Raw genomic sequence first — 27,907 nt, 5'->3', positions numbered from 1 at the left:
CTCCACTCCCATCGCTAATGGTTTCCCCTCCTTATCCCATCAGAGGACATCTGAAGGTCAACAACCGCACTGCGCTTCAGGAGAGCTTATCAGAGGCACGTGCAGAATACATTACCTGCTCCCAGACAGGTAATTCGGTAACAAAAGTGACTGCTGGTAAAGCTTCCCCACAGCTGTGGTGAATAAGCAGAGCTGAACTTCGGTCATGTTGGCAGCTGCAATGTTAGTGATTGATGGCTTAATAGCTACTGCACTGACCTTTTAACTGCTGAGCCCAGAGTTCATGCCCACGAGGGGGATAAAGGGTGTCAAGCAGCTCTGCTTGCTTTATTAAGGGGATTACATGATGCAGAGCAGAACACAGGTCTGAGTCCCCTCAGGGCATGGGGCTAAATGCTGTGATTGGGATCGAGCTGGTAGGTTGGGTTATTGACCTTTTTGCCTGCAGAGTTTGGCCCTGTGACTGATGTGGAAGTGCCTTCTAATACCTAACCGTAACCTACCTAGCACGTTTCTGCATCACACAAGTGATTCACCTGGTATGGAGAATCTTACCTCATTGGAAGAGGCCCTTCTCAACACATCGAGCCGTTAGGGACGATGCCAAAACAAGTAATGTGGGAATGGAAAAGCTTGCCTAAGAGACCTTAAACTCCAAACGGCATGAGAGGAAATATTCTGCCTCCCAATCACACTCTAGAAGCCACTAACCACCACTGGTACTCTGAAAATGCTGAGGAAGAAGCCTCCAAACCTTGGTGACCCCAGGCAGAGAGCAGGAAACATCAGACACGTTGCTTCTGTCCTTACAATGAATCAATCGCCTTGGTGCCTCTTTGGCCTGCATGAGTCGAGGCAAGCAGGAGAGGCAGAAGCACACAGTCCAGGAGCTGTGCTAGGTGGGAAAGTGCCGTTGTTGCATTTGTTTCCTACAAYAGGAAAGCTGTCCTCCGGCTTTCAGGAGACTTGAGACAAAGCACGTGTGGAGGCTGACTGACACATCTCCCATCCCAATAATCCTCTGCACACACTGATTGACCTGGCTGTCCCCTCTTCTCTTCCTCAAAGCTTGTCAGCATCCCCTTTGACAGACAAGGTGTGGGAAAAAGACCAGAAGATGAGAATTTATAGGACAGTCTTCCATCAACCTGTGACCTAAAGACACAGAAGATCAATCTGCATTCAACTGTCTAAGCAGAGGATCCCCAAGGAGAGATGTTTCTAAGGCACAAGACAGAAATTACATGACCAGGTTTTTCATTCCTTGCAACCACCAGGGACTTCTTGGTACCAGTCACATCCAGCCCTTATACAAATTTCTGATTTGCTAGGTGAAGGAACTCCTCTTCCTACTCCAAGTCAAATGGCTCCTCATTTTCCTTCCTTCTGTCTAACCTTCCTGCTCAACTCTCTTTCTCTCTCTCTCCCTCTTTCTTTCTTTCCTTCCTCCCCTGTTTTTCTTTCTCCTCCTTACAAAAAGGTGGGGGAGCTTGCTTTACATCTTTCATGTAGGATGAGCTCCCAAGAAGTCTGGATCATCTGACAGTAAAACTTCTTCTACCTCAGCTCACATGGCTTTAGACTCACAGGTTCTTGCCTCTTACCTTAGCCCCAGCCCTTCATAGTATGGGAATGAAAGGTCCAAAGGACAAAAATCACAAGTGCTTCTTCTGAGATCATGTTCTACCAACAGCTTAGTCCAGGAATCATAGACAGCTCCTTGGAAAAATGAATGCAAGACCTGAGCCATGCAATGCTTTTTAAGGAGCAGCAAGAGACCACAAAAGATTCCCTTGTCTGTAGATCTTGATCCCACAGCCAGCACCCCACTTCAAACGAGTCTGTAAAASAACATCTTCCCACCCACCTACCTGCAGTGATGGATGCCAGTCGGACGTAATCAAAGCCTCTGATGAATGGCTCATAAGGAGAACTCTCCAGTACGTTCATGCCTGGGGTGAAAAAAGGACAAGTTGTTGAGAAGGCAACCGAGGCCCCTGAGGGATGCCTGAGAGGTACAAAGTTCAGCAGATCCAGGAGAGGCTTGGTTTGTGGGACCAAGAGGATGTTGCTCCAATCTAAAAGCCATAGGTAAGTGGATACTTAGAGTCACAGGAACTGATGTGTGGCTGTAGAGAAGGGAATAGGATCCAAATAGCTTTTAGAGATATGTCACAGCCTTGGAGTAGGGCAATCCCTCAGAGAGCTTCTCAGTTGCGACCCTGGATATCTCAAGTCCTTGGCCCCTCTATGAGGTTTGCCTCTGAGGACACCAGACTATAACACAGGTTCTTGCTCTTCGACATAGTTAAAACCATCAGCTCCCTGCATACACGAGGTTTCTATCACCATTCTTGCTATTTTCTAGATGGCCTTCCCTGGGTCAGTTGTCCTTACATATTTCCGGGAAGCAGGTAAGGTAATCCCAGGTATGGGATTGTGTGTGCATGCACAAGTCTTCATATTTATTAACACCTCGCTCCTTCTCTTTGCCAACAGCCCTTTCTTACTTGACATGGAGCTAATGACCCACGGCTCCGGCAGAAACTTCCCCATCTTAATTCTTAAGTTGCCGGGGAGCTAATTTTATTCAATCGGTGCTTCCCTTTCATCCGCTCAATGGTCTGTAATGCCCCGTCATCCTGATGGATACCACAGAATATTATTGAAGCAAATAGCTCAGTATCATTTCTTTTTATTAGACATTTAGATGGATATGGACAGCGGCAGCAGATGTACTGGCTGGGATAAAAGGACTATCAAACCTCATGCTCCGGGCATATGCTGATCACCAGCTGCGGTCAGGAAGAAATGGCTCCCAGGGTACACAGCCCTGTGCAATTACCACAGGTGCATTACAAGGCAGCTTTACACCTTCATTGAAATATCTTGCATCGTTACCGACTGGAGAGGGGCCCATTTGTATTTTCCAGCATAGCAGTTTTATGTCCTGATGATACAGCACCTTATCAGAGAATTGTTATCGGGTTGTCATCATGTTATTGTGTCTCCAAATGGGAAGGTGGCTAAACACAGGCGCGCTCAAGAGAAGCAGAGTAAATAGTATGCTTTGTAAATTCCCTGAGCACACACTTCCACAATTGATTTTATAAGAGGGCTTCTAGGAAGCTTTTTACAGCCTCCTGGGTAAGTATGACTGAAAGGCAAAGCCCTACACGGAGAACGTGGATTGGCTTCCTTTCTCAGTCAATTAAACTTGTATAAGGACTTCAGAACATGTGACTATTATGAAATATATTTCCCCCAGGAAATTAAAACAGGGAAATCAAAGATCTGGGAGTGTGAATCAGCATTGCAAATGAATTTGGCGCTTGCAAAAATGTGAGGGCTCAGGGCACCACACCAAACGGAGAAGTGGGGGAGAGTCTTGGCAGTCTCCAATAACAACCCTCTCACAGTCTCTTCCAGGACAGAGATCCCAAGCCGCTGGGCCAGAGCCCATCCCACCTGGCCAGCACCCATCTCCCACTCCGCATCCGGAGACCTGTGCCTGGCTTCTGCCCCATTTCCCAGCGCCCGCTGGCTGTCCTCTCCCTGCTATTCCCAGAGCAGTGCGAGTCCTCCTAGCACCACTGTCCTGCACAGCCGTGCCTCTCCAGGCCTCCCCGTGCCCAGACTCTCTGCTCTGTCCTGCGCTGTTCACACCTGGCTCTCAGGCCTCTGGGATGCAGCTAGAGTTCCTCTACTCAAAAAATAAATAAATAAATAAAATAAAAATAAAATAAAAATTGCCCCCAAAGTTGGATCAAAAGAGCTTCCTCAGGGCAGCTGTGGGTCCGGATGGACAGTGGGCTTTGTACCATGTGTACAGCCATGTGTAGAAGATGTGTTGTAGAAGCTGTGTCCACTCCAGAACGGATCTGCAAAGCCACAGACATAAAAATGTGATGGAAGAAAGGCCATTCAGGAGCTGCAGGAATGATGGAGAGGGACCCAACTGCATCGATTAGCACAACCAGGAGACAGGAGCTGCTTTAGGAGAAAAGCAAGGGAGAAGGGGAGAGCTGAGCTGTGTCCGAAACTTCAGGCCACAAAGGTCAACGGGGAAGGGGCTGTGACTCAAACTCTTGAGAGGAATGGAGAAGCCGGATTGCCACCTCTTCCCCAGGCATCAGTGCAAATAAATTCATTTGGTAAGCAATTAGGGGAAGGGTTGGATCCTAGGTGGTGCTGAGACCTCTTATTTCCCCAGTCAGTTCATGTCAGCGAGCTCACTACCCTGCAAACTCTGGTATTGAAAGCTTTCCAGGAACTTGATCAAGCAGTTCCCAGCCTGGTAAGCCTGTGTATTGTTGTCTTCATCCTCTTTGTTTTGCTTGGCCTTTTGGCCTATGTTATCACCCCTGCACCTTTCCTTTCAGATTTCAGTCAGCAGCGTTTTATTAATCTATTTTGCAGCCTACGGTTGGAAGGTTCTGTTTTATTCCCATTTTAATTTTCATGGTGCATAAAATACTCACCAGCTTGACAAGGAAGAGTTATGGTCACTGAGCTGTATTTTTATGACAACTCTTTAAAAATGTCAAAATCCAAGCTTTCTAAGTACTGGCTCTTGAACAGTTTWAATTCCAGGTTGATGTCACCAGCTTCAAATCTTCACTATCCCAAAGACACTGGGTCACTTGAGATCCTCCAAGAGAGTGAATTTTTCTAAGTTCACAATATTTTTTTCTTCGATGCCTAGATTTTGTGTAGTGGTTCTATAAAAATCTCTGGCTCTCAGGGTCTTGGCTAACATCTATTTAAATGAAAATCATRCTCTGCATATCCTGCATTTCTTCAGCAAAAGATCTCAAGGTATACTGGGAACACCATGAAAAAGACCAGACTAAAAAAAAAATGAAAGGCAGAACCTCAGGATTTCAACCTTATTATAATGTCTGCATTCATAAAGGACATCTCTATGCTGGAAAGAGAATAAATTTACCAAGTCCCACCATATTTCCTATCATATTCCTTCTGCAGCTCTGTGCTGTGGCCATACCCTAGGCTCCCCTGACCAGGGCAGGCAGGTACCCTAAACCTAGAAAGGAGGCAGAGATGTGCCCCTGTAGTCKAAGATGGTCCCACGGATTAGCTGTTTTGTGAACACCCTAGACGTCCTGGTCCTTCCCAAAGTGAAATTCTAGATGATTTTTTTCCCCAGAACCAAAGGAGGTCATTGAAGGGCTCATTCTTGCCTTCTATATAATGTCCCATGTGGTATGAAATTGGGAGAACCTGAACCAAATTCCCCCTTTAGTCCCAGCCAAYGGGTAAGGGTTCAAATCCCTGCTGGTCAGCTGCTAAGAGTATCTTAGCCATGTGAGGTGATGTGATAGCACAGATTTATCAGTGCCTCATTTTTTTCCACCCATGAAACTCATTTTATGACCTTTGTTGCTGCTCTCCTACTTTCCCCCAGGAAAACTGGCCTCTCACGCTCTGCCTTAATCATCCTCTCCCTCTCTGCAATAGGGCAATGCCATCAGCTCAGCCTCTCTGCTCCCCAGCTGAGGAGGGGAGAGGCTGGAAGCAGCCCTGTTCAAAGCTGGGAAGYCAGCCTTCTTCCAGTTACCGCTGGTGGTCCTTGATTTCCCCAAAATGCTATTACTGCATGGATCAGTGTGTCCCATGATGGAAAGGGATCAGACAGGGGAGAYTTTTCTGCCCTCTACTTTGGGGTTGGAGAGCTCTGCAGAAAGCCAGTATTACTTGTAATAGTTCCCTTTTAGGAAGACCTGAAGGAAATGAGCCCCCCTCGTTGACTGACCTTCCATCAGCGTGTGGTGGATGCTCCAGTAGACACTCAAACAGTGCTTCTCCTTTTTCATGCCTCGTTTGCACTTGCAGCCGTACAGCTGGCTGGAGAGCAGGGCCGTCACAGTGCTCCGGCACTGGTTCTTGGCATCTGGGCCCAGCTTGTTGGCTCCRTTGCCCGCAATGCATTGCCGAAGGGTCCTGAATTTGGAGCTGCAGATGGGGTCGTTGGTGCAGGATTCTCCTGCTTGAAGGCAGTCCCTGCTCGAGCTGACAGCTTCTGCCATACCTTCTGCAAGAGAACCAGAGAATGGGTGTGAGGTGATGGAGCAACCCCAGGTGGGAAAAGAATTGCGCCTCTCATAGGCTGCACCAGGCTAGGATGACCATTTTCACACACAGAGATGGAAATTCCCCTCATGACCATACACCCTACAAGCAGTGACCCTGCTTCTGAAGTCTTTAAGCAGGCAGATCACATGGCAGTCTTCTCAGCAGGTCAGCTGGAGAGCAAATGCCTGGGTTGACCAATCCAACTCTCAATTTGCCCTCTTGGTAGGACTGAAAATAACTGCCCACCCAAACGTGCTGCAACTCTGCCCAACAGCTTTAGGGAGGAGCAGGAGCAGGCGGAAGGAACTCAGAGGGATGTTAAGGAGACATGGCACAACYTGCGATTTTGCGCCTCAGCCCAGCCCTCTCTCCCGTATTGCAGCACCATCAGCAACAGTGAGATGCAAGTGTCCTTCTGCACCTGCAGCTGAGGAGCCGGACAGGTCACCTCTCTCCATGAGACAAGGATCTTCCTGGCTTGAGATTGTGACCCTGTGTGGGGTCTGCCTGGAAGTAGAATTATGAGAAATTTGGGGAACCACTGGCCAAGGCCATGAAGTGACCTAAGTTAAACGCTTCTTTTCCCTTTTGTGCAGCTAGAAGAAATCAGCAGAGAGTTTGTGTTGTTCGAGGCAATTTATTATGCTCTGGGCTATGCTGCTGACTATTGGCCAGAGTGACCTGGAGGCTCAGAAGCCTGGCAGGACACTGCACTCCTCATCCTCTTCCCATGCAGGTACAGTGGGTGCTGGTCCCTGCACTTGGGAGCAGATGGGGAGGGAGAGGAAATGGCTCTGCCATGACTGAGAGGTGCCAAGGTTTGTGTGGCAGAGACTAGACCTGCTCCTAATGCTTGTCCTTTCCTGCTTTGAGCAAAACAAGCTCTCCAGGCCTTTTGCTTCCCCTGCTCTCCAGATCATTTCTGCCCTTTGATGTGAATTGCAACCCAATCCTCCTTGCACACAAAATTTAATTTAATTTTGCCTACACCTCTGAGAAGCTATGAATGCTTCTGCATGGGGATGCTTTGACATGGATTTAGCCCACATGTATTCCAGGAGTTTGCCCTTGTTCACTGTCACCACCTCTCCAAGACTTGCAGCAGGAGGGGAGATGTAGGGGGGGAGTCAAGGACCAGGTGAATTGCACTCCTTCTGGTTGGTGAGGTGCTCCAGAGCACGTTGACATGGATCAGCCATGGTTGCACCATGCCTTGAGGGTGTGACAGAGATGGAAACCTGGTTTATGGAAGGGGAGAATTGGTCCCAGTGCCCATAACGTAATTTCAGATCCTGCTGTACTAGAAAAACATAAACTGCTGTCAAGACCTTGAAGGAAGATTTCTCAAACTCTTCCTAAAGGAACTGCTCGTCCCTAACATTATTCTGCTTCCCTCCTACTTCACAGGGAAGGTAGGATGGAGGGCTGGTAACCTTGGGGGGACATCCCTTGCCTACACCTCCTGTGACTGTGTGCGCTTCACCCTCTGTGAGAAAGCCAGAAGCCCCGGGGCTTTCTCTAAGCCACTGCTAAGGGCTCTAGGTCTTGAGCATGCGTGGCTGAAGGTGGTGGTGTGGCGAGAAATCCCATCTTCACAAGACATGCCAGGACACCAGTGGCACAGGGGAAAATCATGCTGAATACAGGCAAATTCCGATCTTTCTTTGAGGGCATCTAGGGTCTGGTCCTAGTGAAAGCTGACTCAGACATTAAAAATCCTCTCTCCTCTGGGGAAGATGTGGGGCCCAGATCTGCATCACTGAGGGCTTCATAAGATCTCTCCTCTCTCTCCAGGAGTCTATCAGTTTCTGCAGAGTCTTTTTTTCCTCCTTCCATCTGCTACCTCCCATGCCTTGAATTTTTGCATCCACCCTAACTCTACTATTCCTCCCAGTTCTCTCCTTGAGCCCAGGATATCTATTTCTCTTCCCATGGCAGTCACAGCGTGTTTGGTTAGAAGGAGCTGCTTCTGTTGCTTTTGCTGATTGCAGTAGAAGTTAGCACTGTAGTTCAGATATTTTAATTATGTTTATTACAAACTTTGGTGAAACCACCAGGCTGTTTATCTTGAAATATCCCAATAGAATCTCAAATGCAAAACCTTTCATCAACCTCCAGAATATTTTGAAGTGCTCCATGGGCAACACCAAGCTTTCAGTTGTCTCAAATCTCAAAACACCTCAAATTTGAGTTCCGCTACACCTTATTTATTCATAGACCTGGTTTATTTAGCTCTCAAGGCTTTTTTGGATCTGGCAAATGTGGAGAGAGAAACGATTTCCAACATGTAGGAAACTCTGCCTTGGGCTGTCGTATCTTGAAGAAATCCAAACACAAGGAACCCATTTTCTTGAAACATCATTTGCTTTGCAATTTCTCTGAGGTCTATAAAGTGTGCTGAAGTTGCAGTCTATGCTTTCAGATACTGATGAATTTTCCATGCATAGCATTTCTAAACAGACTCCATCATAGAAAAAAAAAATTTTTGACTCATGTTCCTAACTGAGAAATGCAGGGGCAGATTGTGCCCTGGCTTCTCCAAACGATCTCCTGTGGACTAAGATAAAGCATGGCAGATTTCATTCTAGAAGAGATGACTTTGTCAGTGTCATGTCAGCAGCTAGAAAAGTAGGTTAAAATAGAAATTATGACCCTCCTTCCCCCTCTCCGCTACATGAATTGCAGAAGATACTCCCCAGGACAGTTATAAACACAGCCAGCCTGTAAAAGCTGTAAAATACTTTGGGATCCCACTTTAAATAAATCAAGCAGATTGACCATTTGAGAAATTTTCCTGCAAAATTTTAAGTAAATATATCCTCAAGCTGAGTCTTGCTTCATAGAACAAAGGCCAGGGGTGAATATTTACAGCCCAAGCCGAAARCATAAAACAGCCCCATTCAGACATCATGACAGAGGTGCTTGAAGCAACTTTAACTGGAGCATCACGAACGACCCATTCTATAATCATGTCACTTAAAAACCGAATCATTCAGGGGCTTTTATTGTTAGCAATGTCTTTGCAACTGAGACAACATAACACCACGTTTTTCTGCTCATACTACCCTGAGAGAGTAATTTTATGCAACATTAAGAGAGCACCTCCCGGGGAAAAAAAGTCTCTGTGACTTGTGAAATAGATGGTGCTTCCTAAGAGGCAGGGACAAAAGCAAAATCAGATCTTCTCTCCCAAAGACAGAATGGCCTTCAAAAATGTCACCTTGAAGACTCTCCACTGTGAAAATTTTCTCCATCTCTGCCCTGACTAATCTCAGGTCAATAGGGCTTGGTATATGCATTGGGTTGTTTCGGGCTTGGGCTTTTTGTGCCTCTATTTTTCTAATAGCAGAACTTCCCGCTCCCTCTGCTCTCTTTAAAAGACCATTTGTCTGGATTTTTATTCCTCACTTGCTGACAATTTCACACTGCTTACGGTGGGCAGATGGGATAATGAGTTTATTTTCACATCCAGTTTGTAGCTATACTCCACATCTGTTTCTGATCTTGCTTACCTCAGTGGCACTTGCATAAAGCTACACCTAATGTGCAGCAGTAAGAAGAAAAATCTAGCTCTTCCCCTTGCCTTAACAAACCCACGGTTCTTTTTATACAGGTATCTCAAAGTGATTTTTTTTTTTTTTTAAACATGTAGATCTGACTCTTCTCTAATGAGACCATTTCCTTCGTCACTGAAATGCAGCTGTGTCTGGGGTAAAGAACTGTGAAGGTGACACTGTATGTTAGTTTGGGAATGGCATACAAAATGTTTTGTCTGATGCATCAGGGAGTACCAACACGAGGCCCTGCTGCTCTGACTTTCTGAGCCCTGCTGCAGCAATAGCTGGGTTTCAAACGCTTTAGGATGCATTACACCATTTCTCATGGGAGCTTTGGGTTTGCTGTCCAACCTGGGGGTTTGGGATTCCCCTCACTCCCAATTTTTGTATGTGTAAGATGTGAATCTAAAATGATTTTTACCCCCCTGGTTCATGCACAGTGCCACGGACTGATGAATACTGTTTTTATTATTTCCAAGACAATCTGTTGACTTGTTTGGTGTTTGATGCTTGCTTTTTACAATATCTGCTGCTTGGAGGAGAATAACTACCTAAAATCTCTAATGAAGTGGCAGAAATGGCTTACTGTCCTTTTTTGGTTAGCTGAAAGCCTTTTATGTAATTCTTCCTAATTGTTCCACAGAAGGGACAGCAGACAAAAGAGGATGGAGCAGAGGTCACATTTGGCCTTGCAAGGCTGGACAGTTCATGGCCTCAGATATCTCAAGCCAGCTGTGTACCGAAGCTGGAGTTGGTTTTCCACTCCCCTACCAGCCTTGTTTTGCTTGCAAATCTGCTGACTCTCTTCACACTGGAGTCAGTCTCCGAGCCAGCATGTAGGTGGTGTAAACACCTGGGAGRTGACACTGAATGGGGTGCTTGTATCCTGTGATAACATGACAGATGCCTGCAGAGCATCTCACCATGAAGTAGATACCCATATGGTTAGTTGCACAGCTCTCAGGACTCCATGGGGTGTGATTTAGTTGCCTAAACATGCTCATCTAGTGACATTTGAGATGCCCTGTGGGCATCCCACCTGGCCTCCAGTACCTCTTGCAGAACATCTCAGGTCTCTCAGAGGTGCTATGTTATATCTGCCAGCCCCATGTGGATGTGACAGATACCCTAGCATATCTGAGATGGCTCTAGCTATCCATGGTTAGGCAACTGAATAATGCTGCTAAAGGAAGGTGTCTTGTCTGTGAGCTGAATCCCACCCATACAGATGGGTTGAAGGGCCAATATTTTGGGGGGGCTATAAGGAGCCTAGGAGACCTCCTTCAGACACAGGCACCTATAATATAGATGTCTACATTTGGCCAGATGGAGCCCATCCTAATAGGCCCAATGAAATTAAATCTGGGGGACAGATGCTGGTGTTCACTAATAGGCAAATGTTTGCTGTCCAAAAAATACCCAGAGCTGTCAGAAATAAGCTGTTACATACAGTTGTCCAGGAGGGAAAAAGAATTGGAAAGGGAATCTGGAAGGAAGCCCCAAATATTCATAAGCCAACATAAATGATGCATGAATGGGCTCAGGTGGCTAATGAACGTGGTCACTGCTAAACCTTGTTTAGACTGTGCTTTCAAGTCCTGATTTTTCTCTCAAAGGCCCAGGATCACCTAAGGAGGTGCCATACTGACGGTCTTTTCTAAAACCTGCCAGAGAACAACATTCCCAGTAGATTTCCCCCCATGCCTTGTCCAGAACTCGTTGCCGTCATCCAGATTTTGTAGCGCCCAGCAAGCCCCTTTGGGAAGCTGTTTCCCAGGCCAGGGAAGTTTCCTTCCCTTCCGCCTGTCTTCTCCTGTGCTTAGTGCATGCTCAGAGCTCCAGCATTATGAGCATTTCAAGGGGCTGGGACTGTGCCTATCAGCCCTCATTGGAGCTAGRTGGGTTTATAGACATGACATGCACATAACGAAATCCCATATTGCAAATTKTCCTCTGTTTTCTAAAAATTCTTCCTGGTCAGTGCTGGGGTGAGACGGGGGAATTTGCCAAGAACACCTCAGGAGTCTAACGTCTGCAGGTGTCAGAACAATGTCAGAAAGTTCAACCCAGCAGCATGCTGCATATCTCCTGCAGGCATTAAAAATGTGCTGCCTGACTCTTTGTACCTACAACTCTGACCCTTCTCCTCTTACTTTAAGGTTATAAGCAATCTTCTGCCTGTATATGCTCAGGTCTTTGAGTACTGGGATTTATAAATAAATACAGTAACATTCACTAAGTGTTTCCTTCCCCTCTAATAGCTGATCCACATCATAGAAAATAATTTACTCATTGCACTGGATTGAAACCAGAAGAAATTAGACCCATTCCTCTAATCTGTATTCCTGCTTATCATAAGCTAATRCATTCCACCTAGATACTTTCAAAGAAGCCTGAATCTTTAAATGCCCCATTGGTCAAGATCCCTGCTGTGACAGGAAATTTATTAAGCAAGAGGTGACCCATCCTCTAGTGAAGTGTCTTTTGAGGTCTAGTGGTAGGGATACATGCTTCTGAATTTTAACCAAGACTTATAAAAATCAGCGGGAAGATGTTCATTGACTTTGATGGCAGAGGAGATGTTCAGTTCTAGGTAAAGCACACACACACAGGGATAACTGGAGCTGTTGGAGTCTGGAGCAACTCAGATAACATGAGTGGTCTGAGTGCAAGGACAAATACCCACATGAAGGTAAAACTTTTGCTGTTGGGCCTGCAGGGACAGAGGACGCTTCTTCCTTACTCTTGAGGGGCCGTCACACTTGTCATTTGGCATGATGGAGCTGCACAAGTGCGATGAAGAGCAAAAATTTTTGGTGGGAGATTCTCTGCCCTGTGGGGACTTACACTGCAAAGTGAGTGTGAAATGTGACCGCTACAACTGTTAAATGAAARTCTGAATGAGTCAAGAAGAGCATGAAGAGTCAGGTTTGAGACATCTGCTGAGATGAACTCAATAATCCCCAATTTGTCTTTGACAACCCTTCTCATCTGYAGCGCTGTTAGCCATTTACCAAGGAGACAAGCATCACTTTAACTTTGCTGAACCATGGAAAGGTGAAGCAATTTATTTGTTCCCCACCAAGACAATGACTAGAGCCTCACTGGGAAAAAGTCATGGGCTAGAGCATTATTTGTTGGGCTGTGTCTGCAAACTTTTAAGCTGGAAGGAAATCCTGAGCCCTCTGAGTGTCTCTGGTCTGGTGAAGTGACATTGTGCCCCCATTACCCAAGAGGAGAAAAGAATTTGTCATGAAAACTCTCATGATAACTTGGGGCGAAGTCTCCCTAGATATCATTATTCTCTTAGATTAATACACCCTTTCTGACAAGGCTTCAGCCTTAATTTTGTAAAGATGCCACTGGAACGCCCTGTCCTGCTGGACTGACTCAGCCAAACTAACCACCGACTCAGCTGTAAATAATGTTTTTATGCAGTGAAGATGCAAATCAGGCCACCATATGACCTGGCTGCAAATGGTCATGTACCTATTGTGAGTAAAATTCATCCAGCTGACCAGAGAGAAGGCTTAACAGTTCTGAGCATCCATGAGAGTCCAAATCTGGTACGCACTCTTTTGCAATGTGTGCTCTGAAACCCATATTCTACACCCAGACACAAGCAAGGGCCATGAACATGACCCATGTCACATTCACTGCTTGCCAGAATTTGGAGACACCATGATACTGATATGTCAGGGGGGCCTTAGTCCCTAATTTCTGGTCTGACAGTTACTTCTCCCTATCGCAGAGCTAAACAGTTATACCACAAAAAGGAGCTGGAGCTATTAGTGGGGCCTGTGGTCACTAGGCTCTTATCACAAATGCCTAAAAATAAACATCAGAAGTTCTGTGGGAAAACTGAGCATCTCTGCATTTCAGCCTGTGTCCGTGCCACCAGGATAAGAGTGCATCTAGCAGGGATCTGTGAGGACAGTTGTATTAAAGACTGTGAGGTCTCTAGGGCTAGGAGAGATCTCTAAGTAATTAAAGGTATAAGATACATGTAAAACCATCAGATGCAGCTAAATTTGGCTTTAAAATGTCCTGGCCACATGATAGAAACATAAAGATTCTCTGTTGAGGCACTACAAAGCAAATGTAGACATAAGATAGCTCCCTTTTAGGTCTAACTCTGGATTGGTCTGCTCCACCAACTTGTCTCATGGGCCTCCTTTCCCCTTTCTGACTCTTCTTGTTCTATAGCCAGAGATGTCCTTATGTGCTGCACAGGGCTCAGAGCTATGCCTCTTCACCCAGAAGGTAAACACGAGAAAGACCTTTCATTGCATGCCTTCCTGTGGATTCAAGTCTGGTATTTGACCATTGGATGCTGTAGAAAGTATATCCCAAAGAAGGGCAACTGAGTGGGAATCCCAAGAATCCTTGACCCTCTTCCTATTGGATTGATTCCAGGAAAACATATTAGGCATGCTGTCTCCAACAGTAGAATGCATTACTCAGTTTCTTGGAGAGATGTGGCACACACAGTGAGGCAGTATAACTGGCCATAACTCCAAAGACTGAGCACACAAGTTGCCCACATGTCTTGGAAAACCTCAGTCTGCTCTCTTGCAAAGTCAGAGAGCAAAGAAGAGAGAATGTGTGTGTGTGCACGCGTATGTGTGTGTGAAGGGAGGGTTATGGAAAATGAAGTGACTATTATTTGTGCCTAAAATTTATTCAGTGAAAAAAGCAGCTGATGGGAACATACATGGACTTTACAGCTGAGGTACTAAGTGTATTGCTTTGAACATGCATTTATTGCTGGCATTTTAAAGCATCTCTTCCTGGCATATCAAAATACTTTGAATGAAAGCTGCCATTGACAGAGAAGTCATTATCACTTCAATTGGCTCTGCATTTGGATGAAGTGAGAGTGATCTAAAAAGAATAGCAATTGACTCTAACACCCCGCAAGCAGGTGAATTGCATTTGCCCTGTCCAGCACCGAGACATTTTCTCCTCCTCTTYGAAGTCCTTGAGAAGAAAGTGCAATGCATTAGAGCATAATATCTCTTGAGCGTGAGGGTGAAAGTAACAGTCCCGACGAGGTCTTTTTCTAAACGAGATCTGGCTATAGCAGTCCAGAAGATGGAAATCCATCTCCCACTGGAGCAGGGGAGGATGTTTTTAGCAAGTTGCCATCCTGAATTGTGGCAAAAAGGGGCAGTTTTAGATGAGAGGCAGGAGACTTCAAAAAAAAAATCCAATTACAATTGCAATGTTGATGATTTGCTTTGCATCAGCATCAAGAAGTCGATGATCAAGATCAGCTGTTGGGTTCGACACACAGAAGGGAAATAAAAAGTCCCTGTCCCAGTTGGAAGTGTCAGATAAGAAACAAGTGGAGCATTCTGCAAGCAGATGCAGGAAGCACAGGGCAAGGGTGACACAGTCTGATGCAAAGACATCTAAAGACAAATGGAGGCCTGTATACAGGGGAACTGGGAGAAATACAGGGTATTTGGGTCAAAACAGTACTCATGACATCAGCAACATGCTAGATGTTTACATCAGTCTCCCCCACTTGGATTAAAAACTCAAGTTCATTACAGTAACTGCAGTGGGGCTGATCCTCCAGTCTTTAGAGGAAAGAAAGTGCTATGGGGTCTAGCTGTTAATACAGATGTTTCTCCAGTGCTTCTAACAGTCATGTTTTCTGTTCTCAAGAGAGGGCAGAAATAAGAGTGTACTCTTTAACTGTAGTCACTGCCCTGTGAGATCCCAAAGAGCCTAGTACTGAGTTGTTTGGAGTTTCTTAGAAGTTGAGACCAGAAACAAGGTTTAGATCTAAAATATTTAGCAGACCTATATTTCAATAGGAGATTAGAGAATGTGCTGTTCACATATTCTCTTGGTCTCTCTTTTTCTTAGATTAACCTGAGCGTATGCCCTTTAAGTGTCCCCCGTTTCAATCATAATTTTTTCTCGCATTACAGCTTACATAGGCTGTCTCAGCAAGGTGCAACACGTCTTTCAAGGCTCCTGTGTATTGTGATCTTCCCAGAGGGTAGGAAAAGGATAATGGGATGTTTGGAAATTGCCTCTGGATTAGATTTCTTCACAGGGACATTGTCCCGTGTGAGTATGTGGGTTTCCTCCCAAAGTCTCAAGCAGCTGAGATGATAAGGGGACATGCTCCAGGCATTTGGTTTAGCATAGGTTCAGCTCCTGTACCTACCTCTGGGACAGGGATCATACCCTTTGCCGTTCCCTTTGGAAAGATTTGTGGCTTGAAAGGAAGAAGGAGTGAAAAAACATGTCTAAAATCTGGGACTAAAGAGCACCCCAAATACAAGGGTTTCTACCCTGGAACTGTGCCAGCCATATGAGCAGCACCTTCAGCCCACAGAGCCTGTAGTAACTTTGCTCCTCAATTATCATTTGATTTTGTGCTTTTTTTTTTCTTTCTATACAGCTATCTATCTAGCTGTGCCTCAAGGTCTTTTCAAATTCCCAGCCTCAGTTTGAATAAACAAGGCAGTCTGGTTCTTAGCATTTTAAGCAAAAATTCAACCAGTAATAGTCTGTGCCTTAGAGGCTGTCATTTCAAGTCCAGCAGAGTGAGATATGGGTCTTTTGGGGAGTTTGCTAGAGTTTATACACACACACACACACACACACACACACACACACACGTATGTGTATACATATATATATATATATATGTAATTTTTTTTAACCCACTTAACTCCACTTTGCCTCAAATTATTTGTTCGAGGATTTCCAACATTCACCATCTCGTCCAAATTTTTCAGTCTTGTCAATTGAATAGGGACATTTGTAAGGCATGATCATTTCTGGAAGCCATATCTGCCAAATAAAGATTTTCTGTTTCTTATGAGCTATCTGAATAGAAGATTCTCCAATAATGCAGTCTTCAGGTACTCTGGATGGTCCAACAGCTCCACCATGTCTGACCCATCATCATTGTTTACTTGTTTGAGATACAGATTATTGGCAAATTTCACACATTTTTATTTTCATCTCCATGTTCATTTGTGGCCAATGCAATGCATTTTTCTAGATCTCACAGATTCTATAAAATATGACAGACTAATATTTTTGTCACTACTGATTTTTACATCTACACACTATACTATCAATTATAGAAAGCTCTGATTTGAGTATGTCATTCCCCAGCCTTCCTACAGTGACAGTATTAATAATTTTCTGCAATGTCTTGCCTTTTGCCATGGCCTCCATAAATTTATTCTCTATTGTGTCTGAGACTAGAGAATTCTTTTTCACCAGATTTACATGCATTATGTCGTTCTCCACATATTTTTCAAAAACACACTCATCAAATGCTCTCAGGAGTGTGCCTGCTCCCAGCTCTTGTTTTTCTGGTTTCCGCACTATTCTCAAACCATGCAGGTGCAGCTGGCAAACAAAAGCTAAACATCTTTCTACTTTCTGGGAGGTGAATTAGCTGTGGAAACTATGAATTAGGGGGTCCATTTTTTGTTTGGATGCATTTTCCCTAAATGAATATTTTTCTTTAGTATCTTCCGCAGCAAAGACCAGATTCTCCCGTTGTGTTTGAGGGATGCCATTTCTGGAGGGGCTCTGAAAACCAGTGCTGCCAGTCTGCAGTTTGCACAAGAGCTTCGTCACCCTCCATCTACCAAGTCATCTACCAAAGGATTTACTGGCCACGTGGTTCATCTCTGCATGACACAGCTTGCCAAAACTCAGGTGCTTTCTTTCTTCTCTTTTTGACTTTCAAAACTCCCTGTCCAGGTTGACAGTCTTGTTTCATTTTGAGTCCTTCTGCATAAGATCTCAGAAAGATGAGTTTTCATCTCAATTCATTATGGGAACGATACTCCACAAATCTTTCTTATCTGTTAAAGCAGCTTTTCTGTAATGGCTTGGCTTTGGCCAGAGTCTCTGTGCATGCCAACTCACTTATACTTTCTCACAAATATCTCATGTTTCCAATTTTAGAAATTAGATTTCTCTTGCCATGTCCCATTTCTTGACCCATTTCTGCAGCCTTTTGTTGTCTTCCTCTTTTGCCTCCCTCCCGCCATCTTTCAGGATATCGTCCATGTGTATTGCAATGCCCTCATTTCCTTCAAATAATTCTTGCGCTTTCCTGTGAAAAGTCTCAAGAGCACATTCAAACCCAGAGGGAAATCTGTATAACCAATATCTCCCATCAGGGGCATTGAAAATGTAGACTCTCAAAATATTCTCAGTCAGGGCAATTTGCAAGGTCCCAAGAGGGGCATCTAAAAGCATTAAAAAAAGAAAAAAAAAAACCATCTCCAGTCATTGTCTTGAAAACATCTCCCTTGGCAGGCAAAGAAAAACACTTCCTCTGAATATTCCTATTGAGTTCTTTGGGATCTCTAATCTCAGTCTGAAGGATTTGTCCTTCTTTCCTACTATCCCCAGGGGCAGACACTTTGCAGTAGCTTCTATTTTTAGAAATGATCTCCAGTGTAAGCAGATAGTCCAAGCCCTTCTGTTAGTTCCTGTCTCATGAACAGAGGAACATTTCTGGAGGCTGAAAGCACTGAGTGTTTAGGATCTGACAGCCCAGATTTGTTCACCAATGCCATGTTCACCAATGCCATTAAAGACAAATACTGTTTTGTGTTTCTGGGTTCCTTGTCCAGATTTACTTGTTTTAATCACCTTACTTAAAAGTCAGAAACTCACCAATCACGTGGCTGAGAACCTGCTGCACTGCCTGTGAATTTTATCTTTCAGCTTAATGAAGTTTTAGTTTTAGGTTAATTCCTCCTTCACACCAGCACTCCTCTTTCCTGATCTACGCTTCTTTTAAGAGTATCACTTTCCCTGAAGACCATGCTCCTGATACCATACGGTTTTTCAGATTCTTTAAAGACTTAAACCTGAAACAGGACTTACAATGGCAAAAAAGGAAACAGTAGAAGTTTGCCATCTCTCTTGGACTCTGATTGCAGTCAGTTCTTATGGAGGAGCTGTGAACCAAGATCTCACCAATGGAGCTGGCTTGAGGGTGCTGGGATGGTTCTCTGTGCTGTTTGTCCGTTCAGGGACAGGTACATATTTATAAATCACAATATGCACAAGCATATTGCTGGCATGCATGTCTTTGGATTCTCCCTCACTGAGAAAGTGAAGTGCAAGGCCCTGGATTTCTGTTATGGCCCAAGCTGGGACACGTGGTGGAGTAATGAGATGGGCAACAGTTCCAAAGATCCCTTTAGGTCTTTGGACCCAAGGAACCTAGAAGGACTCTTTTAGATGAGACCTTCAGAATGAAACCCGGGCTGTTTCCTGTCATGTCCCACCACACTTTCCATAGAAGAAGAGATTTGCCATTCAAATAATGGTTTAAAATCCCCTCTTTTCCACACAACTGTTAACACAGAAGTATGTTCTCCTAGATGTTGCTGGTACCTGTCAGCAAGTCTGTGTATGTCAACCACAAGAAATGGCAGTAAAATAAGATCTTTRTATCTTCCCAATCCTCATCAAGAATGAGGTCCCAAATGTTGGCCAAGGACAACTCCCCCCTCCCCTTTTTAAAAAAGAGGAGGAACAAGGTGATTGTAGACCAATCAGGTGGATAAGACTGGCCAGCAGGGTTAAGGGATGACATGGTAAGATTTTACTTTTGCAAGCTATTTGGCACAGATCCACATGATATACCCATAAAAATAGCCTCTGTGAAATCACGGTAAAGTGAGTGCGCAACTGCTCATGAATACTGCGCTCCMAGAGGAGTAGCAGTAGCTCATTTTCAGACTAAGAAGGTCTCTGAGGGTCTGTCCTTAGTCTAGTACTATTCAGTATTCTCATAATGACTTGGATGACGGAATAGCGAATAGATTTATGCAATTTGTGGTCGACAGAAGACAAGGAGGGTGGTCACAAGCATTTTGCGGGACAAGACCAGAATTCAAAATTATCCTGATCCGTTGAAGGCAGTGTCTGAAATCAGGAGGCTGACACTTAACAGAAACAAAAGTAGCACTGGTGGACACGAGTGCAGGAGGGAGAAGTCAAGCTAGGGAGTGTCTGGGTAGCCAGCAGTATGGGAGACAGGGCCATGGAATAGGAGTCAATCACAAGCATGAACAAGAAAAAGCAACAGGATGCAAAGCAGCAAACTCTACATCTGGGACACACGAGGTGCATATTTGGCATAGGAAGCTATTATTCTGCTCTTAGCTCCAGTGAGGCTGTAGCTGGAGTTTGGGTCGACCTTTTTGGCTGAACAACACATGTAAAGGAAGATGATGAGAACCCAGAGGAATCTCATGAAAATAATAAGTGTTTTTGCAGGCATGATGAGAGGAAAAGTGAAAAACCTGGGCTTGTTTAGTTTAGGAAGAAGGCTGCRAAGAAACAAAATCAGAGCACACGGATATGTAAACAAGATGGTTCAGAAGCAGACAGTGATAGATAGCGCTCTACCAGCGCAGGACATAAGATGAGAAATAATTTCGAGTAAATGTGCAACAAGGGAGATTTAGTTAGATATTAAGAAAAATTTATATAGGAAGTTTAAAAAGTTGAACAGATTACAGAGGAATTTTTTAATTCCCAGTGGTGGAATCATTTACAGGCGCATCTGTCAGAAATGGCTCTTGCATCCTCCTTTCTCTGCTGGAGMAGAAAGTTCTGTATGTGTCTTCCTGTGGTCCCTTCCTTCTCTCTGTTACTGTAACACTGTCCAGTTGTGATTACCAAGGGCCTTGTGGTTGGTGCATACTTGCAAAGCGGGAACAACTGTCTCAAAATCAACGAAACCACCCTGGAGTCAGACCCAAATGAGAGGTGAAGCCTGTGCAGCTCTGTGAATTCTGGTTCTCCGTGCTGACCAGAACAAGGCATAGCTAAGCCAGTGTTAATCGATGGTAACATCACTTAAATAATTGAGATGAAGGCAGGTAAAACCAAAACCAAGAAGGAACCCTGATAAGATTGCTGTAAAAAAAGGAAGCAGCAATTCCTCCTCTGAGGATAATTATGCAGACTAGTGTTTAAGGACTCTCTTGGGAAGTAGAGGATGTGGGTTTGAAAGCCCTCACACTGGGGAAGAGCTACAGCCACTACACTAATCTGTGAAAGACAAGTGCTGCTTGAGGCCGAACTCAGAGTTCTTGGTGTGTTAGGACTTCATTGAGCATGGCAATTGCATCTCTAGAAAATCTAGCTGTTTGGATTATCCTGAAAATGAAACACAGAGAAAGTAGGTACCTACTGACTCAGCACAGGGCTCTTCTGGGGATGTCTGAGAGCCCGAAGTTGGGCAGGTTGAACAAGCCCCAGAGAACATCCAGGTCCCAGAAGAGATGGCAGAATGTTTTTCCATTTGCTTTTGACTTTCTGGAACACTTTCAGACCTGTGAGTGCCTCTGCTCTGTTATCATAGAATCATAAAATGGTTGAGGTTGGAAGGGACCTTTAGAGATCGTCTAGTCCAACCCCACTGCTCAAGCAAGGTCACCTAGAGCACCTTTCCAAGGACTGTGTCCAGGTGCCTTTTGAATATCTCCAAGGAAGGAGACTCCACAACCTCTCTGGGTAACCTGTTCCAGTTCTCTGTTACCCTCAMAATAAAGAAGTTTTTCCTCATGTTCAGATGGAACTGTCTGTGTTTCAGTTTGTGCCTGTTGCCTTGCGTCCTATCGCTGGGCACCACTGAAAAGAGTCTGGCCCCATCCTTTCTACACCCATCAGATACTTATACGCATTGATAAGATCCCCCCTCAGCCTTCTCTTCTCCAGGCTGAACAGTCCCAGCTCTCTCAACCTTTGCTCATAGGAGAGATGCTCCAGTCCTTTAATCGTCTTAGTAGCCCTCCGCTGGACCCGCTCCAATAGCTCCATGTCTCTCTTGTATTGGGGAGCCCAGAACTGGACACAAGAACTGTTCAGCAAAGTCTCTCTAGATCTGGCTAATGCTCCCTAAATATCAGCTGCCCATCTGTGTAATGAAGACAGTAGCTCTCCCCCTGCTTCACAGGGCTCTAATGTAGCTGTTGAAGCTCTGTAACTAACCATTAGCTATCACCAAATGTGGACACATTACCACCAAAGCAGTAGAAAGGTGGCTGATTTTTTAAAGAACATTTCAGTACCTGCTGGAAGTCCCTGCCCTCCTTTACTGTCCTTGCCAGAGAGCTGAAGCAGCTGCTGATCAAGGGAAAGCTGGGTCCACTTGCTCTCTCTGCGTCCTCCTTCATCTCTGTACCATCTCTACAGGCTTGATCTCAATGCAGAGCACATAACATCCCCTTTTCCATTCACGCTAGTAGCAAAATAAGCACAATGCCTTCAAAGACACAGGACTTGGTACATGAAGTTCAGCAAGCTTTCTGAGGGAGCTGTGATGCCCACTGCATCAAACGATCTTTCAGCCTATGAGCATGTCCACATTGTTGGTTCAGCAGGAGCCTGGGCTTGTTCTCAGGTCATCAATCATACTGCAGAGAAGCAAGGAAAAAATTGCATTTTCTTTGTTTAATCACTAGCATTTTCTGGATTAGGAAAGACTGAGGATGTTGGGTTTGAACTAATGCCAGACCAACAACTGTTAACAAAAATGAACTGCATTTGGATCATGCCTTCAGTGGTTTCTACCCACTTTTATCTATCCCATACATCATTACATATAACTAAGCACTGAAAAGCTATCCAGTCCTGCCTAGCTTGCAAAACCGAAAAGCATCCAAGATGGGCCAAGACAGTTGTGCAGACTTTGACCATTCATTGGTAAGAAGTGAATCTCTCCCATTTTTAAAGGGTCATTTATCAATGAACTCCTGTCTTAATGTACCTCTTTAAAACACTTAATTGACAGTGCATTCTGCACTACACTGTTATGACAAAGAACCCAGCCATATGTCAAGCGGGAACCGTGACCCCTTTTTCTGTGATTAAGTTCATTTTGTTCCCTCCACTTTTTTGTACATGATTAACTGGTGAATAAAAAGGCTCTTTTTATTTTTCTTTGCAAGGACTGAAGCAGTTTTAATCATATATAATTCAACACTTGCTATGCGATTTGCATTCCCTGCTTTAAGATGAATTTGGCACTAAGCAAGCTCTCAATTATACTCCCCCGCCTCTGTTTTCTCTGGAAGTCAAAAAATTCATTCAAACAAAGCCTAAACCCCCCTGAAGTTTTATGAAGATGAATGATGATTAAAATCAGGAAGCAGAGATCCCTCTCCTGACTTTACAAAACCACGGAGTTCCGAAATATGTTCTTCGGTGGCATTTTTCCAGGCAACTTTGGGTTCAAAGACAAAATAGTACATATGTTGGTAGCAGCCCAGGTCATTACATCTACCTATCTTTCCTTATTCTCCGGCCTACTCTACTTCTTTGTTTCTGACACTAAATGTTAACCACGAAGGCTAGAGTTTGCAAGCCCAAAGAGTAAGGCAGAAACTGAGACTGAAGAAGGAAGCCAGGCTGGAAACACTGGATGAGCTTCTTGCTGAAGAGGACAGGAGAAGAAAGGGCACTTTCTTCTTTTAAACAAGCACTGATGTAAGAGAGATGGATTTTAAGTATCTAGCCATATATTATAGCTATATGTACATATGTATATATAAGTATTTTATATGTAATATATATGTGTATTTTATATATTATAGCATCAATGTGGAGAGAGCTTTCATTAATCACAGAGAGGGATTGGGGAGTCTCGCTTAGCTGTGATCATCTCCATAGCCAATGAGACTGATGGGGGAGATATGCAATGAACGTAGGATAGGAGGGCAGGGAGGGAAAAAGCAGACTGAGTTGGAGGAGGGGAAGGACTAGAGTCTAAGGTGGTCTAAGTCCTCATAGTACCCTTTTGCTGAGCAAAAACATCTGTGAAAAATAATGAAAAGAATGTATCCTTTGTTGTCTCATGCTTCTCCTCTACCGTCAACAGCCCTGCTACTGCTCTTTGTTATGCTCTTGGCTCTCATAGCAGAAGCCTGGGGAATGGATATGAATCCTGCAGGAAGCGAGGAGGGGTAACCAGTACAGTTCTGTGTGGCAGACTCTTTCAATACTTGCCTTTCTCAAAAACCATGGGAGCTTATACTCAAAGAAACAAACCGCTACCTTAAAATGATATTGAGGCTGTAAATGCAAAGATTCAGAAGTTGGACCATGCCAGGACTGATGCAGAAACAACCTAAATACACCCTTCTCATCCAAAACCAGCATGATGACATGGTCTGTATTGATACAGTCACATAGTAATTACAGTCTATGTAGTTAATATACCCTTCCACACAGGAGTGTTTCTTATTATGTATGTCTATATTGGCCAGAACACTGGGGGCTAACTCAAAGTTAGGCCCAGAGGTGCTATTGTAATAGTCAAACTTGGGTTAAAAATCTGCCTTTGGAAACACAGCCTCATATTTGTACCTTGTATAACATTTAGTGTGCTACACAGAGCAGTAAGAAGCAGCATTGCAAGAACTAAGCAGCTTTAGCAAGTCTTTTCAAATACACGTCATAAAAGGGAGAGCAAAAGAGATATTTCATCTGGCTGTTAGTAATAAAAGGCTTAAGACCAATGTGGTGGCAACAGAACAGGGAAATGCAGTGGAGACAAACATGAGAGATGAGAGAKAGATAGAAAGAGAGAGAGAGGAAAAAACAATCATGTCTCAGAGCTGGTTCCAAAACTGAGATGACAAACTGGCTTCCTCTACAGGTGCTGAGCTGAAGCAATGGGGAGGAGTCAGGAAGAAATGGGCAGATAATGAACCACTGGGAGCAGCGTGTTAAAGAAAAAATTTTTAAAAAAGGAAAAAAATCTGCAAGGAAATGGCAAATATTTAAGTTCTTTGTCATGGGAGGACTGTACAGAGGATGGAATTCATCTTGCGTTCATTCAGTTCTCCCCGTCTGAGCCAAGTGTCTACGCTTCTATATAGGTAAGGGAGCCAATTACGCACATGTGAGTGCTTAGTGCATTTGAGTTGCTCTGGGGTATCTGAGACACGAACAGTACTGCCAGATATGACACAGTCGTGTGGGAAGTTTGTGCATTTCTGGAGCAGCAGCTGGATGCCAAGCAGGGCATTAGGGAAGGCAACTTGCTCAACTCTTGGTAGACACTTATCTAAAGTTAGAGGGAAATGAGTCTTGGAGTTTAACCCTGGTCACACAAGAACAGGATGTTTGCTCAAAGTACACTCAGAGAGAGATGGTGGGAAAATAYAAGTCCCAGGTGTTAGATTTGGCCAAACCAGGGATGATTAACTTCATTGCTTCTTTGTCAGGGGAAAAAGCAAGCTGATGGTCAGCATGATGAAGTAGGGGGCCAAAGGAGGCTGGTTTCTGGAGGAACTTTGAGAAACATTGTGGTAGAGGATGAGAGAGTGTGGTTATAAAAAGAGAAGGAGTCATCACGGGCTTTTCTCTTACAGAATATGAGACCAGTCAAGAGGAATGCACGGCAAGATTGACAAATGCTGTCATGTGTGTCAGGAATTAAATAAAACATCTGGAGCAGGCTAGCTAGAATCAGAGATTGCTTATGGTGGGATGGGCTTTCACAGTGCAACACAGCTGCGACATGCCAGCAGTGTCATCTCTTATAAAAACTGGGTCCCCCAGAAAGCCTGAAACACAGAGGAGGGAAACAGCGTCCTAAAGTCATGGTGTCTTCACCTGAGTTAGACCTGTATTTATGGCAATTACATTCCTTCCATCCCAGAGATCCCAGGGGATGGAGGGAAATTAAATAATAATATGTTATTAAGTAAGGTTTAAACCTTCATGCTGAACTCTCCCCTTATRCCCTCCCTATTTCTGTCTTGGAAACCTGTTTTCAGTCTCAGCTCAAATAACCACAGAAGAATTTTGCTGTAAGAAATGCTCTTGTAATCCAAGATAACTTGACCCATACAAAGGTCCAGTAACTTGCCCAAAAGCTTCTGTTACCACYGCAAAGCAAAAGTCCACTGAGGAACAAGAGCAGAATCCTAAAATTTAATTATAGGCTTTAGGTTGGCTGCAGTACACATGCAATTATTCATAACACACTTTCAATGATTATTCATAGGTTTCGTATTAGAGAGGAAAAAAAGGTCACCAGGTTGAAAACAAGGCTGGAATTCTGGATTGCTTGCTGGGGAGAGCTGGGGGGAGATGATTGTGATGGATAATACRAGAGAAGAGCATAAGGGAAATTGATTATCAAGGTTTACCAGGAACATGTGGACTATTAAAAACTCTATTGCACATCAGTGAATTTCAGACTTTTAAATCGACAGGACCTTTAAAAGGAAATCACATTTTCTATCATCTAATCAATGTGGGTAATAGTGTGGCTGGTCTCTCTCCCCTACTCTCTTTTGACTTCAGTTGGCCAGTTTAGAGAAGTTTAATGTTTTATCTGACATTAAGTATCGTGAAGTTTGAATGGGCCAGAGGCAGTGGAAAAAGCCAGAAGCGATAAAGTTCAGTCGCAAGCAGCATTCCTCCTAACAGACTGTGTAGAGTCAAGCTCATCACATGTCTCCTTGAATGGCATTTGTTATTTCAATAACTCTTTTTTTTTCTCCCCACATGGCACATTGAGGCAGCTCTCAATCCCGTGCTGCTCTGCAGAAGACGATGCAAAACTGTGCCAGCACCTGCCTGTGAGGACCCCCTTCCTCTGTCCCATGGTAGAGAGTAGTTCAGAGCTGGCTGGTACTAAGCCAGGAATAATATTACCAGTCAAGGCCATATTCTCTGCTTCTTTTTACCTTATGGAGTCATATTCAACTTTGCAAGTGCTATTGAAGTTAGGGCCAGCATCCCTGACTGTGAGCAGGGATAAACAATAAGGCAAAGGCCTGGAACAGCAGCTTTTTATCTTCAGAGTGTTTTTTCAGCTGCAGATGAGCTCTAACATTACCAGCGGAAAGAAGAATTGCCCAAGGAAGAATTAAGTCCCTACAGGATTTCCTGTGTTGCCTCATGATGCTCAGTAACAGAAAGGTCCCGATGCAGAGTAAGGTTGGGAATCACCAGATGAGCTAACAAACAWAGCCCCCTTAGGAGAAGAATGTTGCTACCCCCATTTAAAACTGGAGAAACCATGACAGAGWGATTACAGCCAGGAGGGAACGAGTCTGTCTTTCTCCAGCCCAGATCCACTTATGAAGAGACTTGAGTCCTGCATGCAACATCTTCCCAGCAAATCATGAGAAATGCTTGTCCACCCTGGCCCCTAAATCCTTTTCTATCCACTTAAATATACTCATTCTGGGACAAAGGAAAGCGTTTTCCCTCCCATCCTAGAAGCCTGACCTTGCACTCAGCTAAAGGAAAAGCGTGTTGTATGTACCCTGCTTACCTACCCATGCTGAGGATTTGTGTTACTTCAGTTACTCGGTACCTCCACGCTGCTGATTTTTATCCTGTCCAAGAACAGTATCAATATTTTTAACCATGTATTGGAATTAATACGCACCAGGAGAAAGGAATAAAAACTGCATAGGCAACTTTGGATCTGTCATCACCTGTCTTTTGACTGCTTGACTTTTCTACCTTAATCTTCCTTAATAAGATCAGACCATTCTCCCTCTCCTCCCCCACAAGATATTAACAGGTGTAATGTACCTGTGCTGAACTCCTGCTGTCCTGAGTATCGCAGAAAAAAACACTTCACAGATTTCTGAACTGCTGAATTTCCAATTGAGAGGGACACAGGCATCTCCAAGCATTGCTGAATCCCGTCCTTCCCCAAGTCCCTCCAAAGTGCTCATTTCATAATTTGCCCATTTCCAGTCTTCCTGCAGCTCTTCTGGGACACATGTTATTTTTAAGATCATTGGGTTGCATTTAATGTTTGATTCTGCAAACTAAAGTCTCAGGCTGCTAGACAGCGTTGTAAACTTAGTGGTCTAGTGGATGTGAGTCCTGAACTGGGCACTGTTCCTCTCCATCCAGTCCCCATCAGACAGTCTCTTTTTAGGTCATTCTTGCAGGTTGGGGATTTTGTGCTTCACTTGTGCTGCATTTTCCCAGTTTGTTGCAATGCCATTCTCTGTGGAGAGGTTACCAGTTTCATGAGGCCTGGAGCTGGCACGCTGGCATGAAGACTCAGCTGACGCAGATCACTGTAATGAAGCCATGCTGATTTACACCAACCGAGGAGAAAGCTGCAAGGATTCTCCTCTCCTTTGACTGAGTAGCCACAGAGACAACAAACTGAATAGATGACAAAATAAAACAGATCATGAATCTAAAACATGCGATTGTAGTTTCCCCAGTGGAGTCACAARATGAAACAT

General features: G+C 44.3%; 1 protein-coding gene across 1 annotated transcript in view; it reads right to left on the bottom strand.

The window, feature by feature from the left end:
- GFRA4 (GDNF family receptor alpha 4) overlaps window positions 1-27,907 on the bottom strand; it is a 77,290-nt gene that overhangs the window by 12,458 nt on the left and 36,925 nt on the right. Inside the window, exons 2-3 of the mRNA XM_026072729.1 lie at window positions 5,774-6,052; window positions 1,872-1,952 (exon numbers count right to left, since the gene is read on the bottom strand). Coding sequence (XP_025928514.1) covers window positions 1,872-1,952; window positions 5,774-6,052 — 360 coding nt within the window. The remainder of the gene's footprint in view (window positions 1-1,871; window positions 1,953-5,773; window positions 6,053-27,907) is intronic.

Source organism: Apteryx rowi, unplaced genomic scaffold, assembly GCF_003343035.1.
Source record: "Apteryx rowi isolate R43461 unplaced genomic scaffold, aptRow1 scaffold_35, whole genome shotgun sequence".
Taxonomy (NCBI): Eukaryota; Metazoa; Chordata; class Aves; order Apterygiformes; family Apterygidae; genus Apteryx; species Apteryx rowi.
This window is presented reverse-complemented; position numbering and strand designations above follow the sequence as displayed.